Source organism: Diabrotica undecimpunctata, chromosome 8 (genome assembly GCF_040954645.1).
Source record: "Diabrotica undecimpunctata isolate CICGRU chromosome 8, icDiaUnde3, whole genome shotgun sequence".
In the NCBI taxonomy this organism is placed as follows: Eukaryota; Metazoa; Arthropoda; class Insecta; order Coleoptera; family Chrysomelidae; genus Diabrotica; species Diabrotica undecimpunctata.
The window spans coordinates 9,173,404-9,190,728 of NC_092810.1; the positions used below are offsets into that span (position 1 = coordinate 9,173,404).

Sequence of the window (17,325 nt, forward strand, 5' to 3'; positions counted from 1 at the left end):
TGTCAAGAAACAGAAGAAAGTTACTGATTTTTTTAAAACAAGTTTGTAAAAGATTTAAATATGTATCCATATACAGGGTGTTTCAAAAAAAGGTAACCCCGTCTCTAGGGTAGGTCAAAAACTGAAAAATAATTGGGGTTTGCTTAGTAAAAAATTTTTGTAACACCATCCGTTTTCAAGATACAGGGCGTTGAAGAAAAAAAAAATTTACGCATTTTTTACGATTTTGCCGAAACTACTGGCAACATTGTAGTGAAATTTTATACGAATATGTTTTGGAAGCTGATACATCCCATGAATTTGTTTTTATATCTGATTCTCATAGAGGGCGCTAGTTACACGGATCGTACTAAGTATTAGTCAATATAACTTTTTTAAGAGTATAATTGTTAACCAAAATTTCAAGTAAACTTAAACATCATTCAATTTTACACAAAAAAGGTACTCTTGGTAAAACTCGATACTGTGTACCGTTTTCGGAATATTTTGATTTGAAAATTATGAAGTAATAATTGATGCTGGTATAAAATAGTTAGTAATTAAACAAAACTCACAAGAGGAAAATTAAATTAATGACTAAGAACATAAAATAAAATTCAATTACAGTAAGTGTTCAAAATGCCCTCAGTTTTCGCGAATACACAAGTCTATTCTTTTTTCTAAAGATTCCATTAACCTTCTAAACGGTAGGTGATCAGCTATGATGTCATTAAATTGACGTTGAATTCTTTCTTCCAATTCTTGGCGTGAATTTACCTCTGTAGCATAAACTTTTTCCTTAATATACGACCAAACTGCGTAGTCCAAAGGGTTAAAATCGCATGACCGAGGAGGCTAATGAATCGGAGCTTCTGCACCTCTACAAATCCATCGATTCGGAAAATGATTACTCAACCAATTACGACACCTTCTATCAAAGTGTGGTGGAGCTCCATCGTGCATAAAAAATAAAGATCTTCGCTCGTTTAGCGTTAAATCTTCTAATATCTCGAATAAGAAATTGTTTAAAAAATCAAGATACATATCACCATTTAAATTTCCAGGTAGAATATGATAACCTATTAATTTGTTACCTAAAGTTGCTGCCCAAACATTAACTTTAAATGAGTGTTGGTAATGTGATACCCTTTTGACACGTGGATTCTCATCACACCAGTAGTGTGCATTATGGGAATTAAACATACCTTGTCGCGTAAAGGTGGCCTCGTCCGTAAAAAGAATGCATTTTAAAAAATTTGGATTGTGGGCTGTCCTTTGTTGCAATGTTTTACAAAAATCCACTCTAACCGGTAGATCATCTGGCAAGAGCTCTTGGACTTGTCTGTAATGATAAGGATGTAATTGCTGTTCTTTCAGTATCCGCCAAGTACTTAAAGAAGAAGTATTTGTTTGTCTTGCTATATTTCTTACGCTAACTGTTGGATCTTGATCAAGTAAATTTAAAATATTATTTTCTTTATTAATTGTTCTTATTCTTGGTCTACCAGAATTTATTTCATTTGGTCTCACATTCCCAGTTTCTCGACAACGTCGTTCAACGGCTCTAAATGTTTTTTTACTTGGTAAGTTTCTTCTAGGAAACTTTTCTGTCAGTGTATTCAACATTTGAGAACATTTTGATTTGATTTTACAAATAACAAGGTTTCAAAACTCTAATTATTGTTGATTTATCGTCATAACAATCAATAAATGTCAGATTTCCATGGCACACTTGGAGAAAATAGAGGTATACCTATTAGAACTTTATCATTACTACCAGCATCAATTATTACTTCATAATTTTCAAATCAAAATATTCCGAAAACGATACACAGTATCGAGTTTTACCAAGAGTAGCTTTTTCGGGTAAAATTGAATGATGTTTAAGTTTACTTGAAATTTTGATTAATAATTATACTCTTAAAAAAGTTATATTGACTAATACTTAGTACGATCCGTGTAACTAGCGCCCTCTATAAGAATTAGATATAAAAACAAATTCATGGGATGTACTATCAGCTTCCAAAACATATTCGTATAAAATTTCATTACAATGTTGCCAGTAGTTTCGGTAAAATAGTAAAAAATGCGTAAATTTTTTTTTTCTTTAAAGCCCTGTATCTTGAAAACGGATGGCGTTACAAAAATTTTTTACTAAGCAAACCCCAATTATTTTTCAGTTTTTTACCTACCCTAGAGACGGGGTTACCTTTTTTTGAAACACCCTGTATGTACATAGAAATAAATAGTATTTTTCAACTGTATACTCCGTGATCTTTATTAATATACATCTTCCTGTACATGTGTTTAATATATGTATGTATATACTTGATTTTTCTCATGAAAATGCCTGCACATCGGATTAACCGGCAGGCTCTGGTCCCGAAGTAGCCGGTTAAGAGGGAGTCTACTGTATAAACTTCGTCCCCCTGTTATTCTTCTATATATTTCCTCTTTTCCGACTTTCTCATTCATGTCACCAATGACTATCTTTATATCGTATTTCTGGATATTCCCTATTAGGGTGCTTAGCTTTTCGTAGAACTCTGTTTTGTTTTCTTTAAGACTCTATCTTTAGTGAGCGCATGTACATTAATGATACTTATCTTCCTATACTTTCCTCTTACTCTCAAGTAACATATTCTGTCTGATATTGGTTGAAAATTTACAACTGCTTTGTTTACTTTCTCCGACACCATGAATCCCACTCCAAAATATCTCTTAGTACCCCCCTTGGTGAAGAAATAAAAGACAATTTATTGAAAACACATTTTATTCAAAAAATCAACAAATATTGCACACAAAATATTATCGTAAACTTTCTTCGAAATCATCATCGGTGATTTCAATCGTATCCACAATTTCATCGATAATCATCATAATATCTTCTAATCTTTCATTTGCCTTCTTAAACTTCCTATAAAATGCCACCTTTTCATCTTCGTAGTTATTTCCTTCATTTTCACTCTCTGTCTTTAACTCTGTCTCTAAACCCTGTTCGCCTGTTTCGTACTCTTCCTCACTCTTGTCTAAATCGGCAGTGCTGTCCTGTAACGGAATTTCATCTGTGAGCTTCACTTTAAGAGGCTCTTCCATAACTTTAATGGAATCACTTGTAGGTTTAGTAACAACCTCATCAACTTCCTTGTTTTCTTTTATTTCTCTACTTCCTTTAGATTTCTTCGCATTCCCTTTTTCAATTATTCTTTGATCTAACACACCAACCAACTCCTTTTCAAGAGTTTCTTCTAGTTTCGATTTTATTAATTCTTTGTTTATAATCTTGGGATTATTTTCTATTAATTCAATGATTTGCCGTTGGATCTTGCTTATTTCTTCACGTTCTTCCAGAATTTTATTTTCCTCAATTAATTTCTTTATATTTTCTTTAGGATAGTCTACTACTACTACCGCCTCATCTTTTTCGTCATCAAACATCTTTTTCCTTCTAAATTTCTGTATCAATTTTCGTATATTTTGCTTGACGTGTTGCTTATTTTCTCTATTATATTCTTCGTCAAAAGATTTCTTCATGTGACTTCTATCCTTTAAATGAACACGTTTTTGGGAAACTGCTAAAGGTTTTTGGCTATATTTATCACCAGTTTCTGGTTTAACAGTTTTTTCAACTGAAATCTCAGGTTTCTCGGTGCTTTCTGTATTTTCTACGGCTTCCAAATTTTCTGAAAACCGTTTTCTATTCAAATAATGTTTAATTTTTTTATTAGAAGCTTCTTGGAAATCGTCCACGTCACCATCTTTAATCAGAACTGTTTTTTGAGTATGTTTGATTAATTTTTCTGTTGTATCAACGTTATCCCCTTCTAGATCTATATTTTTACTCGTGATATGCTTGCTTCTTTTATTAGATAGATCTTGAATGTTATTCATGTTATTATCTTTAGATAATAAAGGCTTTTTATCAAGTTTGACCAATTTGTCCGATTTATCCACTTGATCATCATCCACGCCAATATTTTTACTCATCCCGTAATGTTTGCTTCTTTTATTAGAAACATCAACATTATCCATATTTGGTTTTGGATTAGTTTTAGCTGGTTTCTCGAATTTTGTATCAATAGCGTCATGATCCATATTTTTAAATTTGTACTTTTTGGTTTGAATTTCATGAGTCACATCATTATCACTCTTAGTCTTTTTACCACGAGCATACTTTAGTTTAGATGATGCATCCTTATCTATTTTAGTATACAAGTTTTTATCGTCAACTTGATCATCTTCTGTTTGATTTACTTCTTGATTCTCTTTTGTATCTTTTTGCTTATGAATTTTCTCGTCTGCTACGGTTTTTGAGTCTTTTTTCTTTAATCTTTCAAAATTAGTCTCTCTATTTATATTCTTAACTGCTGAGTTATCATCAATGTTACCGACATTTTGAACGTTCTCGTGATATTTAGTAATTCCATCTTCACTTTGATTTGATTTTTCTAAAATTGCTTTTTCTGTTGCAGCTTGTACCAAACTGCTCACTTCTTCATCACTTTCTATTTTATCACCCTCCAAGTTACTTGCACTTACAGCTGCTTCGGTCGACTTTTCTTCAGATTTAATCAGTTCTTTACTTCCATTATCATCATCATTTTCTTCATCGTTTTGGTTATCGCGTTCACTTTCAATATCTTCTGGTACTTGAGTTTCCTCAGACACATTTTCCGATTGGTTGTTCTCTTCATCCCCTTCATCTAAACCGTCACTAAGCTCTGTATACTCGCGATCATCTTGATCCAAACTATTATCATCTACCCTCAAAATGTCCTTATAGTTCCGTCTTCTTCTTAGAAGAAACAGCACCGGTTTGGTGTTTATTTTAATCGGTGGAATGGTGAGGTAGTTAAAAGATATCTTATGAAAGGCTTCTACCGTATCTATGACGTCGTGCGTCGCTGAATAGGGTTTGAGACTTTGTGAGAATTTACTTTTACCTTCCACTATGAGATGTGTATACCGATATAGTTCGTAATCGCCTGGTTTAAGGCCTTCCTTTTTGCTGTACCTAAAAACAAAAGAAAATACGATGTTACCGTGGATGTTTACAACGTAAATAACATATTTTATGCAATAGTATTATAATATTTGACATTTGACAACCAACAAATCAAACATCGTGGTTAACTGTCTATCAGATTATTTTTATGTAGCTTGATAAATCTTAAGTTTTGTCACAAATTAAATTGCTGAACAACCATAATATTTGACATTTGGCAACCAACAAATATGTCAATCGATTTCTTTTATGACAAAGAGTGCATCGTTCTCTCTTTATGAGTGACAGTTATCGCTACATGGGCGAGAACTTTGTTTACTTTGGTGATACTTTGTGATAGTGACATTTCAGTTACGTGCTCTTTTTTTTGTTGATCCTTTGTAATAGTGACACTTTACCGCTAAGTGCGCGAGAATTTTTCTCACTTTGATTAATTACAATTTACGATACCGAGGAGAAGACGACCTAACTAAGTCGTCTTAGTCGAAATCAATCACTTGTGCGAAGAGCTACGTGCTAACCGCGATGATGACAAGAGATAGCACAAGAAAATAGTCGTATTGCTATGTCTGAATTGCGTTCTTTAGTAAGTGACAATGAAGTTAATAGGCTTAGAATGCAACGAGTTCGTGCATATCAAACACAACAACAGCGAGCACGACATAATGAAATTGAGAGTTCCCGCAGACGCGGTACTCCTGTGATCCTGAAACGCGCTGCATTCCACTATGATCCGACATAAGGCGTTAAAATACAGTGGAGAATCAACTGGATTATGTTGTGCTGAAGGCAAAGTATTTAATGTATATTCCAAAGAGTTATTTACGCAAGCACTTGAAAACTGTACAGAAGGGATCAAGATATATCACAAAATGATGACCAATATGGTTCCCAGAAAAGAGATACAGATCAATAACAACAAGGTAGAATTAATCGATAAATACACATACTTGGGTCATGAAATCAGAATAACCAGAGACAACCAAACCTGCGAGCTAAATAGACGAATCACGTTGGGATGGGCGGCATATGGAAGGATGAGAGACAAACAAATACCCCAATTCACCTGAAAAGGAAGGCATTTAACCAATGCATCTTACCAGTCTTGACCTACGGAGCAGAGACCCTAACTTTAACGAAAGCTACTGCCGAAAAACTGAGGGTAACACAAAGGCGAATGGAGAGATCAATGCTGGGCCTGACCTTGAAATATCGCGTGAGAAATGAGGAGATACGCCGACGAACTGGCGTAGACGATATTATACTGCGAATCAATAAACAAAAGTGGAGGTGGGCTGGACATGTTGCTAGAATGGAAGACGGAAGATGGACGAAGAGATTATTGGAGTGGAGACCAAGAGCCGACAAGCGAAGTCGAGGCAGACCACCCACCCGATGGACTGACGACCTAAGGAGAATAGAAACAAACTGGATTGCAGCAGCTAGAGATAGAGAGAACTGGAGACGTTTGGAGGAGGCCTATATCCAACAATGGATGTGAAAATAGGGTTGGATGATGATGATGGACCGATCATTTTGCGAACGAAATGGTGTTGCACAGAATGGGAAGAGACAGAGAACTTTTGAGCACCATTAAAGGGCGAAGGACAGCATATTTGGGGTACATACTTAGAAATGATAAGTACGAGTTGTTGCAGCTGATTATGAAGGGTAAAATCGAAGGAAAATGGGGTACTGGTAGACGACAAATATCCTGGCTGAAAAACATTCGCGACTGGTTGGTGGGTTAAACACACAGACGCTCTTATGAAGAGCAGAAGATAGAGACGAATTTGCAATGGTTATAGCCAACCTTCATTAGTGGAGACGGCACTAGAAGAAGAAGAAGGCAAAGTAAAATTGCCACAATTGGTCACACCGCCAACTCCCTTACGCTCTTTAGTTTCTGGGATGGGAAATGATTCTAAACACTTCTTGGTCAACGTTTTAAAACATTTTATACATCGTCATTTCGTTGTTTATAGATGAAGATGTTCTTTAACTAAAATTATCATTAATCTAATTTCTGTGTGATGAATAATGAAATTATATCTATTTCGTACTTACGTCCAGTTAGGGTTGATTTGGGTGAAGCGTGATACACCACTTTGAGCAGCTAAGTTTGATATGTGTACTCTCACGTTGGGTTCATCTCTGGCAAGCCGATGAAGTCGAGATATAGCTACACCTCCAGGATAATTTGTATTAGAAACGCTTAATAAAAATAGGGTGAAGGCGAGATTGACTGCTAAATGTCCGACCACTCCCATAGAGAGTAAATGGTAAATGGGTGATTTATTTCGATTCTCCCATCTAAAAATAATAATATTAGTCAATAAAGTGGTAATGGACATTTTTTTAATAATATATGAGGCAAAAGTTGCGAGAAAAAAATTATCAATTCCCCCCGATTTTGATATTATTTCATATAGTAACCGTGACCACAGAATAATAAAATAAACAGAATGTCCACTCTGCTTGGCGAGATAAGTACGCGCATCTCGTTCGCGCAGACGGAATCAGCCATGTTTTAAACGGAGCCAGTGTTGTTCATTGAACTTTTATCTGGTGTGCATTAGAAAGTTCAGTGGTAGCGTCTGTTAGGCTGTTCACTGTTTGGGATTTGTGAATATATATATATATATATATATATATATATATATATATATATATATATATATATATACAAACAACACAGTTTATTAGGGTTGCAGTCAGAAAATTGGCCGGGATGTTAATGAAACACTCTTATGACTTTTTGTCTAGCTTTCGGAATGGTTTTATTCCTTTTTCAAGACACTGTAATAAGAAAAAAAGTGTAAATATTTATAAAATATCACAAATCTTCAGTGCAACTTACTAGTCGTTGAGATTATTTACAAAAGCATAGACACTCAACATTAATAACACACACATAATATAAAATAGTGGACAAAATACATTTAAAATTCTGTTTTGTCAAGAGGTAAAAGAACTCTCTGAATTAAAACGCAAATGCTACCTGAGATATAAAAGCACACAATCGGAAAAAGCTCTCGCAGAATATGCCCAAGTAAGAAACGAAGTAAACGCGGAATAAAGTCAATCAAAAGAGAACATTGGGCTAAATTCACCAGCGACATGGACTACGACCTACATGATACCCAAAATAAAGTATGTAAAATGCTTTGGAACAGGAAAAAACCAGTTAACGAGTTCGTGCAGACCAAGGGAATACCTATAGAGACATGGCAACAGCATTTTAAGGAGCTATATGATGCTGAAGAAACGCTGAATATAAACGAACACGAAGCAGATATAAGTGCTACAATCAATGACGAAGAGGTAGAAGTAAAGATCAATAAGCTAAAAAAATCGGTTGCCTGTAAAGTCGGTTTTACGGGCGAAGATTTTACGTGACAACGTCTTTTTCTCGGTAGAATATTTATTGATATGAATATTATTAAATTGCACAATGGGAACAAGGAATTGAATGAAAATAAGAATTGCACAAATTTTAACTATAGAAATATATTTTGTTTACTAAAACATTGTACATGTAAACTTAAACTTAACTAATTTCTATTTGAGTGATTTTGTTGAGGATAGGACGATGATAGGAGAAATAGCATCGCACCAGCGGACCGATCATGTTTGAGTGGGAGAGAGACGCAAGGCATTCGCCGGTCCGGCGGGCCTCTCTCTCGTTCGGTGACTCATCGTAACAGACGTGAGCGGGCGTTACACTTTTTCATGAGTGACTCCGAGCCACAACCTAATTTAAGACGTTGTCACGTCAAAAACAGAAAATTACCTGGAACAGATGGTATAACCAATAAAGTCTTAAAATATGGAGGCCCTGAACTTAGATTCAGAGAATTAATTTAGGGAACGCTTTATAAAAATGAAAAAGTAGATATCACAAATAAAATTTAAAAATTTTAAAAATATGATAAAACCGTAATTTTCTTTTGTAGTTCACCCTGTATACGAATATTCTTCAACGATTTCTGTTAAACTTAAACAATGTCTTCATATTCGCATAAATTCTTATGTCATTTATCGTCAAAATATTTTTTTATTAGTTGCTTATCAATTCTGTTCAATGTTTCCAAATTTTTTTTGCCCAATTTCGTTTATTATATATCTATCAATTTTTTCCTTGGTCTGTATCACATGAACTTGCATTTAGAAATTTTCAGATCTTTTTTAACATATTCTATATATGTATTGTAGATTTTAAATTGCAATAAAATAATAAAAAATCACATGTTTAATAAGTAATTAAGTAAAATATCTTAAAAATGCGTTCTTTTTCTTTATTGGTTTATAGTTATGTCGAATAATATTTTAACCTTACTCACAAACCTTCAAAAAACAGTAGTCAGTTATTTTAACATGCCTTAGTAAAGTTTTTATTGGTTTTACTAAAACAAACAATCCAACCCACACATTCCAGCTCTCCAATCAAAATTCAAGAAATGAAAACTAGTTTCAGTAAAACGATTAAAAAACTGGGTCTCGTATATTTATTTGGGTAATAGTGTTATTGTTTTACTTAGCAGGTGTAAAGAATCAGGTTGTGATTGGACTATTTTAGATCGTAAATATCGTAATGACTGGTTTTTAAATGATACAGGTTAAAATGTAGATCTTTATACTACCTGTCCAAATAAAACGATTAAAAAACCGGGTCTCTTATATTTATTTATGTGTTATTGTTTTAGTTAGCTCGTGTAAAGAAACAGGTGGTGATTGGACTATTTGCATCATCTTTATACTACCTGTCAATATTGGGATTAATTTTGTCATAGGAAATCGGGTAGTTGCCATATAAACGAGTTTCTATGAACAAAATGTGTAGAGTTAAATATAATATTTATGGGACGTTTGTGACAGTTTTGTATTATGGAAGATGCTCTTTTGCGTCAATACTTAGTCGTCATACATTGTCGCATCCACTTCTGAGGTTATTAGCGACATATATACATATAGACATGTGATAATTTACGTATAAATATTAAAATAGGTATATTAATGACTTTTTCCAATTGTTCAATTTTACATTTTTCTCCTAAGATTTCACTTGTTGATCCGATTATATGGTTGGTGTATCTCTGCAACGTGTATCTTGGACGCTCTACAAGGACGTGCTTACCACTGAGTGGAACATTAAAATTGTCACATAAAGTAGGATTAGTGTGGCCAATTATATGCTCGTGGTTAAGTCAGGTATGTCCTGGACGAAGTCGAGTAATAACGAGTTAATGAGCTCTATTGGAAATTTGATATTTCCAGGGTTTCACATATGTTTTCACTTCGCGAAGTTTTGTTTTGAAGTTGAAGTGTCCCACTGGATTTGCCACAAATTTTCAACCTTTACTTTAACAAATGATTTTAAGTCATTTAGTACGACATTTCTCATTTCACTCGCAGTTTTACCGTTTCTTGATTGTTGGGCAATGTGGTCTGCTTCTTCGTTCTCTTGAAGTCCCATGTGTGAAGAAACTCATAGAAATTGTACAGTAAGGTTGCTGTTTTGTATGGTAGCTATAGAGCGTTCCACGTTAAGAAAATAATATTGCGGAGATAGGGCCATGTATTTCTAATGGTCGATAGAAGCGCGGCGATGCCACGACGAACACAAGCACGGTTCAGGGTTGTATTATTTGTATTTTCGTTTCCACAGACATGAATTAAAATTAATGTTTTTCAACGTAATTTCAACATATATCTAATTACTAATTGCAACTTAAAATAATATGGTGTGCGTATGTCGTTCTCTGACTACATAATGACAATAAGGCTTTGTGGTTCTTCAGTAGTTATTCTGACTTTACAGTTAAATGTTAATTAAAAATGGAAATTCAAAAATTAAGCCAAAACAAATTGTTTTAAATGTATTTAATTATCATCTAAATTTAAGAAGTGGTGAAAGTGTTAGAAATTTAACCTATAAAGTAAATACTATGACGGAAGTAAGTTTTAGTACTATGTCTAAAACACGCAAAGAAGCTCCGGAAGGAGGACCAAGGTCCATAAAAAAAAACAAGAAAACGTACCAAAAGTAGAGTAAACAGCAATAAGTTCACTTACGATGCAGTAGTTCATACGCGGCTACGTGCCATCGTGCATAGTTTTTTCTTTAAAAATTTACCGCCGACATTGAATAAAGTTTTTGCAGTGGTTAAAAAAGACAAAGATTTAGCAAACATGTCACGCACAACAATGTGGAGAATACTCTATGAAATGAACTTTATTTTTTGAAAACGAGGAGTAAAGTCAAGCATGATTGAACGGCCCGATATTCTAAAATGGAGGCATCGGTATTTGCGTCAGATAAAAAAATTTCGTTCTCAAGGATACACCGTCGTTTATTTGGATGAAACTTGAGTGAATGTTGAACATAGTGTTTCCAAAGAATGGAAGGACTTCTCAGTGAGTTCAACCAAGGGTGCGTTTGTTAAGGGGTTGTCAACAGGCCTAAACAGCCGACACAACGAGGCCTCCGATTTGTTATAGTGCATGTTATAGCGAATTGGGCTTTGTAGAAGGTGCTGCTTTTTGATTTTTAGCTAAAAAAAACTCAGCGGACTATCATGATGAGATGGATGGTCCTATATTTGAACAATGGTTTAAGGAAATGCTGTTTCCTAATCTTCCAGAGAAAACTGTTATGGTGATGGACAACGCTTTGTACCATTCGAGGAGAGAATAAGTGATTCCGACACAAGCCTTCAATAAAGATCAAATTAAGACATGGTTGCTGGAGAAAGATATCTTTTTTGAAGAAGATTATTTAAAATCAGAGCTAATGGAAGTCGGAAACACATGCAAAGAAAAATATATAAAATATAAAATCGGCGAGATGTGCAAAGAAAAAAATGTTGCCATGCAGAGACTACCTCCATACCATTGTGAGTTAAACCCAATTGAAATGGTATGGAGTCAAGTCAAAAGACATATTGCCTCACACAACACAGAGTTTAAGACCGCCGCTATACAACAATTAATAAGAAATGCATTTGGTGTAGTAACAGTGGAAAATTGGAAAAACTATTGTAAACTTGCTATTAAGGAAGAGCAAAAATTTTGGGTTATTGACGGGTTGATGGACAATATTGAACCTGTGGTAATAAATGTGACGGTTGACAGTGACAGTAATAGCGATGATAGAGAAGATGAGGATGATGTTAATATGCAGTGAGTAAATTATGTGATAGTGTGCAAATCGGCGGACACAAAGTGCCAAATCCGAAAAGTCTGTAAATAATAGTCCGGCAAAAGTAAAAATTACGTAATAGTGCGAAAAATTTCATATAATATAACATAAAATGGTCTAAAATTTATTGGGACACCCTGTATATTTCAAAATAATTTTAAAATGTAGCTTTTATCAACTTACAAACTAATAATTTAATTTTTTTTTAATTTTTGTACTCTTTCGCTGTAATCTTCCGTTCCGTTAGTCGTGATTCACCCTGTATACAAGAAAAAATTTTTATGTATGTAATTGTTGTTATTACATTACATCTTATCTAAAGCGTTAATAAATATGTAATGTTAAACAATAGTAAAATTTAACTATTTTTATTAGACCTATAATAATTACGTACCTATATCTGTCTACTAAAGAATCAAGTATTTATAATGCATTATTTTGTATTCAACGATACATATCCTTTTATTAGTGAAATTAATTAACTACAACTACATAGTGCTGAATACAGCTCTGATTAGAATGAATCATATATCGACAATCTAATAACAACACGTGCCTGAGAGTTTTGGCAACACTGATCTCCATAAGCGCAATGTTATTTTCTTGAAACAAAGTATAGTTCTTTTTTAAATTGAGAGAGCAATTGGATGTGTTATGTAAAGCTGGTTTGGATATATTATCGGAGTTAATAGGAGTGAGAGCTTGGTAGATGACATATAGCCGGTATGTATGCAGCTTAAGTATAATAGTTTATACTGTATGTACTTACATTCTATGGCAAGCAGTTGCTGCAGCTACATTCAAGACAGGAAAAACGTAGATTATAAAACGTAACTCCTTATGCGGTAAAAATGAATAAAGCACTACAAATACCAGTGCTGGAATCACCATTTTTGCTACTCTCTGATCTAAAATAATACCTACAGGTAACAAAAATACTGATGTTGCCATACCTCTCGGTATCGCTGAATAGAAATACCATAAAAATGGAGAGGTCTGTAGAGAGTTAAGAAAATTTTAATACAAATTATTTTGTTATACAATATAAGGCAAGGAAGAAACTTATATCAAAGAAAAATGTAATTCTAGAAACTTTTAGGCATCTAAAAATTTATAAAAATCATTTAATTACTAAAATAAAAAGGATACACCCCAGTTGGAGCTTTTATTCAGTACTGTATTATACCATAAGACCTCTCCTTCTGGCCATAAAGGTCTATTCCAAAAAATCGAGTCTATCACAACAGTTAATATTAAAAAGGCTAATCCTCCTGGAACAGCTATTTGTAACAGTCTACAAAAATAAAGAAATTATTTTTTTACATCAAGAATTATAATTTATTTACTAACCTACCGTTTTATTGTTATCCTCTTATTATACAGATCATAGAGCAGAAGAATACCCAAGAAAAGTGCTAGTTCTGCTCTAAAAATAATGATAGCTGCTGCAGAGCACAGGATAAAAGTCTTGTTGTTGTTGTTGAGCCAGCCATCTAGTGCCAGTAAAACTAAAAAAATATTGAATCAAACTATGTATAACATATTTTAACTTATTTAATAATAACCAGGGAAAAACCAGGGAGCATTTAACATCATTTTTAATATTTTTGATTGAACTCTTTATGTTATCTTAATGCTTGATGGTTTTGAGCAACCAAAAACTGGATGCCATACCTCCAAATCTCTTTTATTATACATGTGTACAGCACATAGCTTATTTTCTATGGTTAGTTTTGATTTTGGGCCAATGAGCCAGCTCATTTGTCCTACTTTAATGTAAAAAGTAAAGGAGAACGCATAGAACCTTGTAGAAGGTCATTTTATCAAGTTTCACCTGTTTGCTCATATTCTTTCCCATTATTACCTGGAAGGTTCTATTTGTCATCATTTTGTCAATGTGATTGATTATCTGTCTGCAAGTAAACTGTCTTAACGGACCAGTTTATATTTTAATCTCCAATCAGTATTGTATGCTGCTGTTAGGTATATGAATGCTGTGGTTGTTTTTTCTTTCTTTTGAAAACTAGCTTCAATAAAAGTTGTTAGTGATAAGTATGATCGATATAGCTTGGATGAGAGCGAAAGTTGGCATTTTCAAGTAGCATGTGAATAATTATATTGACGAGAAGCTTTTCTTATAGTTTATATATCATGCCAAGTAGGACTACAGGGCAATAGTTATATGGCATATTATATGCTTACACTCCCTTTTGACATATGAACCATAAAGAACTAAAGGATCGATTTTTTTAAATTTGTATTTCGATCCAATACAATCAATAATCGTAGTTTTCAAATCTTCCTAACCATAATTATATAAAATATGTATATATGACAAAATTGTACTAACCTAGAGGCAGAGCAAAAATATTTGGCAATGGACGGCTTAGATAAAACATGAAGTGGCTTTGAGTCACAGTTATCGCTATAAACCACTGCAACCATCTTACTCCAAATTGTTTTTCTAGAGTTTTACTTAATATGTTAAAGCTGTACACCACACAAGTAGCAAGAATTGTCCTTACTAAAACAAAAAAAAAATGCATTAAACTTTTTCATATTGAATTTTTTCTTGATAATCTTCATCAAGTTTGGAATTTTAAATGTAGTAATATTAAACAACATAAAAAGCAATTTTTTTTGTAATCTACTAACCTAAGTACTGGACCCAAAATTTGTTTACATCTAGGAGTTGAAGTACTGCTACTATAGGTGATGCAAGAGCTGATATGAAGAGAGGTCCAATAAAAGTTCGTGGCACTACTCCAGGAAACTCGAGATGATCGTACTACAATTAAATTTGGTTCAATATATGTACAATAATCTTGTGTTCATTAGTTATATTTCTTTAAGTTAGTTAGTTATATCCTTATGTTTGTCGACAAGTAATCACTAAGCAGATCAATAAGAAATTTGTTTTTATATTCATATTGAATGATTTCAGAATAGGTTCCAAAAAATCACTTATTTACTAATATTGGTTTGGTTATGATTTTAACTGTAATCTTTACATTCTAATATTTTTTTATAATTTCCCATTTTGCTTATAATTTTTACTACCTCAGTTTAAAAAATATTTTCAGATATAATAAATAAGAAGATAAAAAACTAGGAGACTGCCAAAATAGATTTAGAACTGTAAGATCAAATATAAATTCTATACATGCTTTAAAAAAATTCTTCAAAAATCTTGGGAATACAACAGAGAAATGCATATAGTATTTACTGACCTTAAAAATGCCTTCAATGTCATAAAGAGAGGTAAGATGTTAAAGGAACTACAGATATCAAAAAATGAAACTGGCAGGAATTATCCTAGAAGAAGAGAAGTTTAACATGGACCAAGGAGTAAAACAGCATCTCCTGGTAATTGTATTCACTGGTTGCTATGTTTACCACTTATTAAATTTACAATGTGCCAAGTAATTTACTTTTATTGAGCCCGAGTAATTATTGCTATGCACATATTTTGCTTGTGATTTCTAAATACATTGGCACTACACTTATGTACCATAATAAGTAAACAGCAAGATGTGAAGCATATAAGTACCTAGCCCTCAATAATAAAGTTTCACTATTTTTATTTTATAGAACCTTTAAAATATTTTCAAGTTCTGCACAAATGTGTATACATTTTGGGCTTGTCATTAATTATTCGAGTTGGAAGCTACTTTATTATCAAGGGTAATAAGTTAGAATACTAAAAATAAACGATCGTTATTAATGGATTACCTGGGTAAGGTTAAATCCATGATATAGAATATCATGAATGGCCTGTAAGTTAAAGCTTTCTTCTACTTTCGTAAATGGACAATAGACTAGATATGCCGAAGCAATTATTAGCATAATTTGAGACATATTTACTTAAGTACTACCTTTTTATCTGCATAGTTAATAAAATAGTAATATTAGAACAAAAATAGATTTAACCTAACCTACATTTTTAAGAGTTTTGACGTTGACACATATTCTTCCTGCTGGCACTGCTATGGATATTTAATTTTAAATTAAATTTCATTCCTGCTGACCTGTTATCAACAGGAAAGATAGAGAGAGCCACAGTACATAGCCCTCTAGTAAGGTAAGTTCCATAGAAAGAATTTGGGAGAGTTTCTATCGCCAAATGCGGACGGGCCGGAACTAATTTGATTTGGCTTCAAATTTAAAATGTAGGTTTTAAATTTTAGGCCACAAATTCAAAAAATATGTTCTGAATTTTAGATGGCAAAATTTAAAAAGTAAATGCTTTTAATGCAGAATATAGTCGTACATTAACAAACCAAAGTCCTGAAAACAACAAAATAAAACACAGATATCCTGACACTTGTTTATTTGTATAATTTTCTTTGGTAAAGTAGGCAACAAATCTCCTCCTCCTCAGGGTGTGGATGGAGAATGGGGACACTCTAAATATTATTAGCTTGCTGTCTTCATTGGTTGTGATCCTGTACCAGATGGAGAACTTCATGTAGGGATTTTTTCACCAATCTCCTTAATCATGTTGGAGATCTTCCTATTGATAAACAAATATGGATGTCTCTATATTCATTAGTACTGGTTTGTTATAAGTTCCATATCTTCTAAAATACTCTTCCTTAAAGGACCATAGATAATAAGGTGTAAACTCTGGCATTTCTGTGATCTTCCTCTTTAGAATCATCACAAATTAGTATGCAACCAAGCAACTATTGCTCAGAAGTAGGTCTATGAAAATCTATAATAATGAAATTTTATTAAAATTAAGAAGAATTTTTATAAAATAAGGCAACTTTTAGGAATGGAATTATAAGAGTTAAGAGTTTTAATGATTTTAAAATATATATAGTATATAAATACAAGTTTGGTCTAATTATAGTTGCTGTTCTTACCTGGTGCTTGTAAAAATAAACTAATCCTCTGATTTGACGGACTTTTACCCATCCACAAAAAATATTCTTTTGATTTTTTCGATTTGGAATACTATACCATTTTGGTATTGTACCTTTATTAGATATATAAAAATTTATGTATACTGTTTTTATCTCTTATTTCCAATGTTACAATGGGATACAATGTTTTCATAACGCCATTTGCAATTTACAAAGGCGTGGATTACAATGTTGCCATGCCACTAACAAATTTGTTTTCAGTGGATACTCAA

General features: G+C 33.1%; 1 protein-coding gene and 1 long non-coding RNA gene across 3 annotated transcripts; both read right to left on the minus strand.

The window, feature by feature from the left end:
• Positions 1-2,734: 2,734 nt before the first annotated feature.
• Positions 2,735-16,239, minus strand: LOC140449237 (uncharacterized). Of its 2 annotated transcripts, none has more exons than XM_072542427.1 (8): positions 16,125-16,239; positions 14,841-14,973; positions 14,536-14,709; positions 13,540-13,693; positions 13,335-13,479; positions 12,955-13,181; positions 7,052-7,297; positions 2,735-4,993 (listed from the first exon to the last, which is right to left on the minus strand). In XM_072542427.1, the coding sequence occupies exons 3-8, from the start codon at positions 14,582-14,584 to the stop codon at positions 2,788-2,790; spliced, it is 3,027 nt and encodes a 1,008-aa protein (XP_072398528.1). In that variant the 5' UTR covers positions 14,585-14,709; positions 14,841-14,973; positions 16,125-16,239; the 3' UTR covers positions 2,735-2,787. The 2 variants fall into 2 exon arrangements, with proteins under 2 accessions (XP_072398528.1, XP_072398527.1); XM_072542426.1 differs by lacking the exon at positions 16,125-16,239 and adding an exon at positions 15,918-16,118.
• Positions 16,240-16,500: 261 nt separating this feature from the next.
• Positions 16,501-17,257, minus strand: LOC140448276 (uncharacterized). Its single transcript, XR_011951675.1, has 2 exons — positions 17,054-17,257; positions 16,501-16,899 (listed from the first exon to the last, which is right to left on the minus strand). It is a non-coding gene; the product is annotated as an uncharacterized lncRNA (long non-coding RNA).
• Positions 17,258-17,325: the final 68 nt, after the last annotated feature.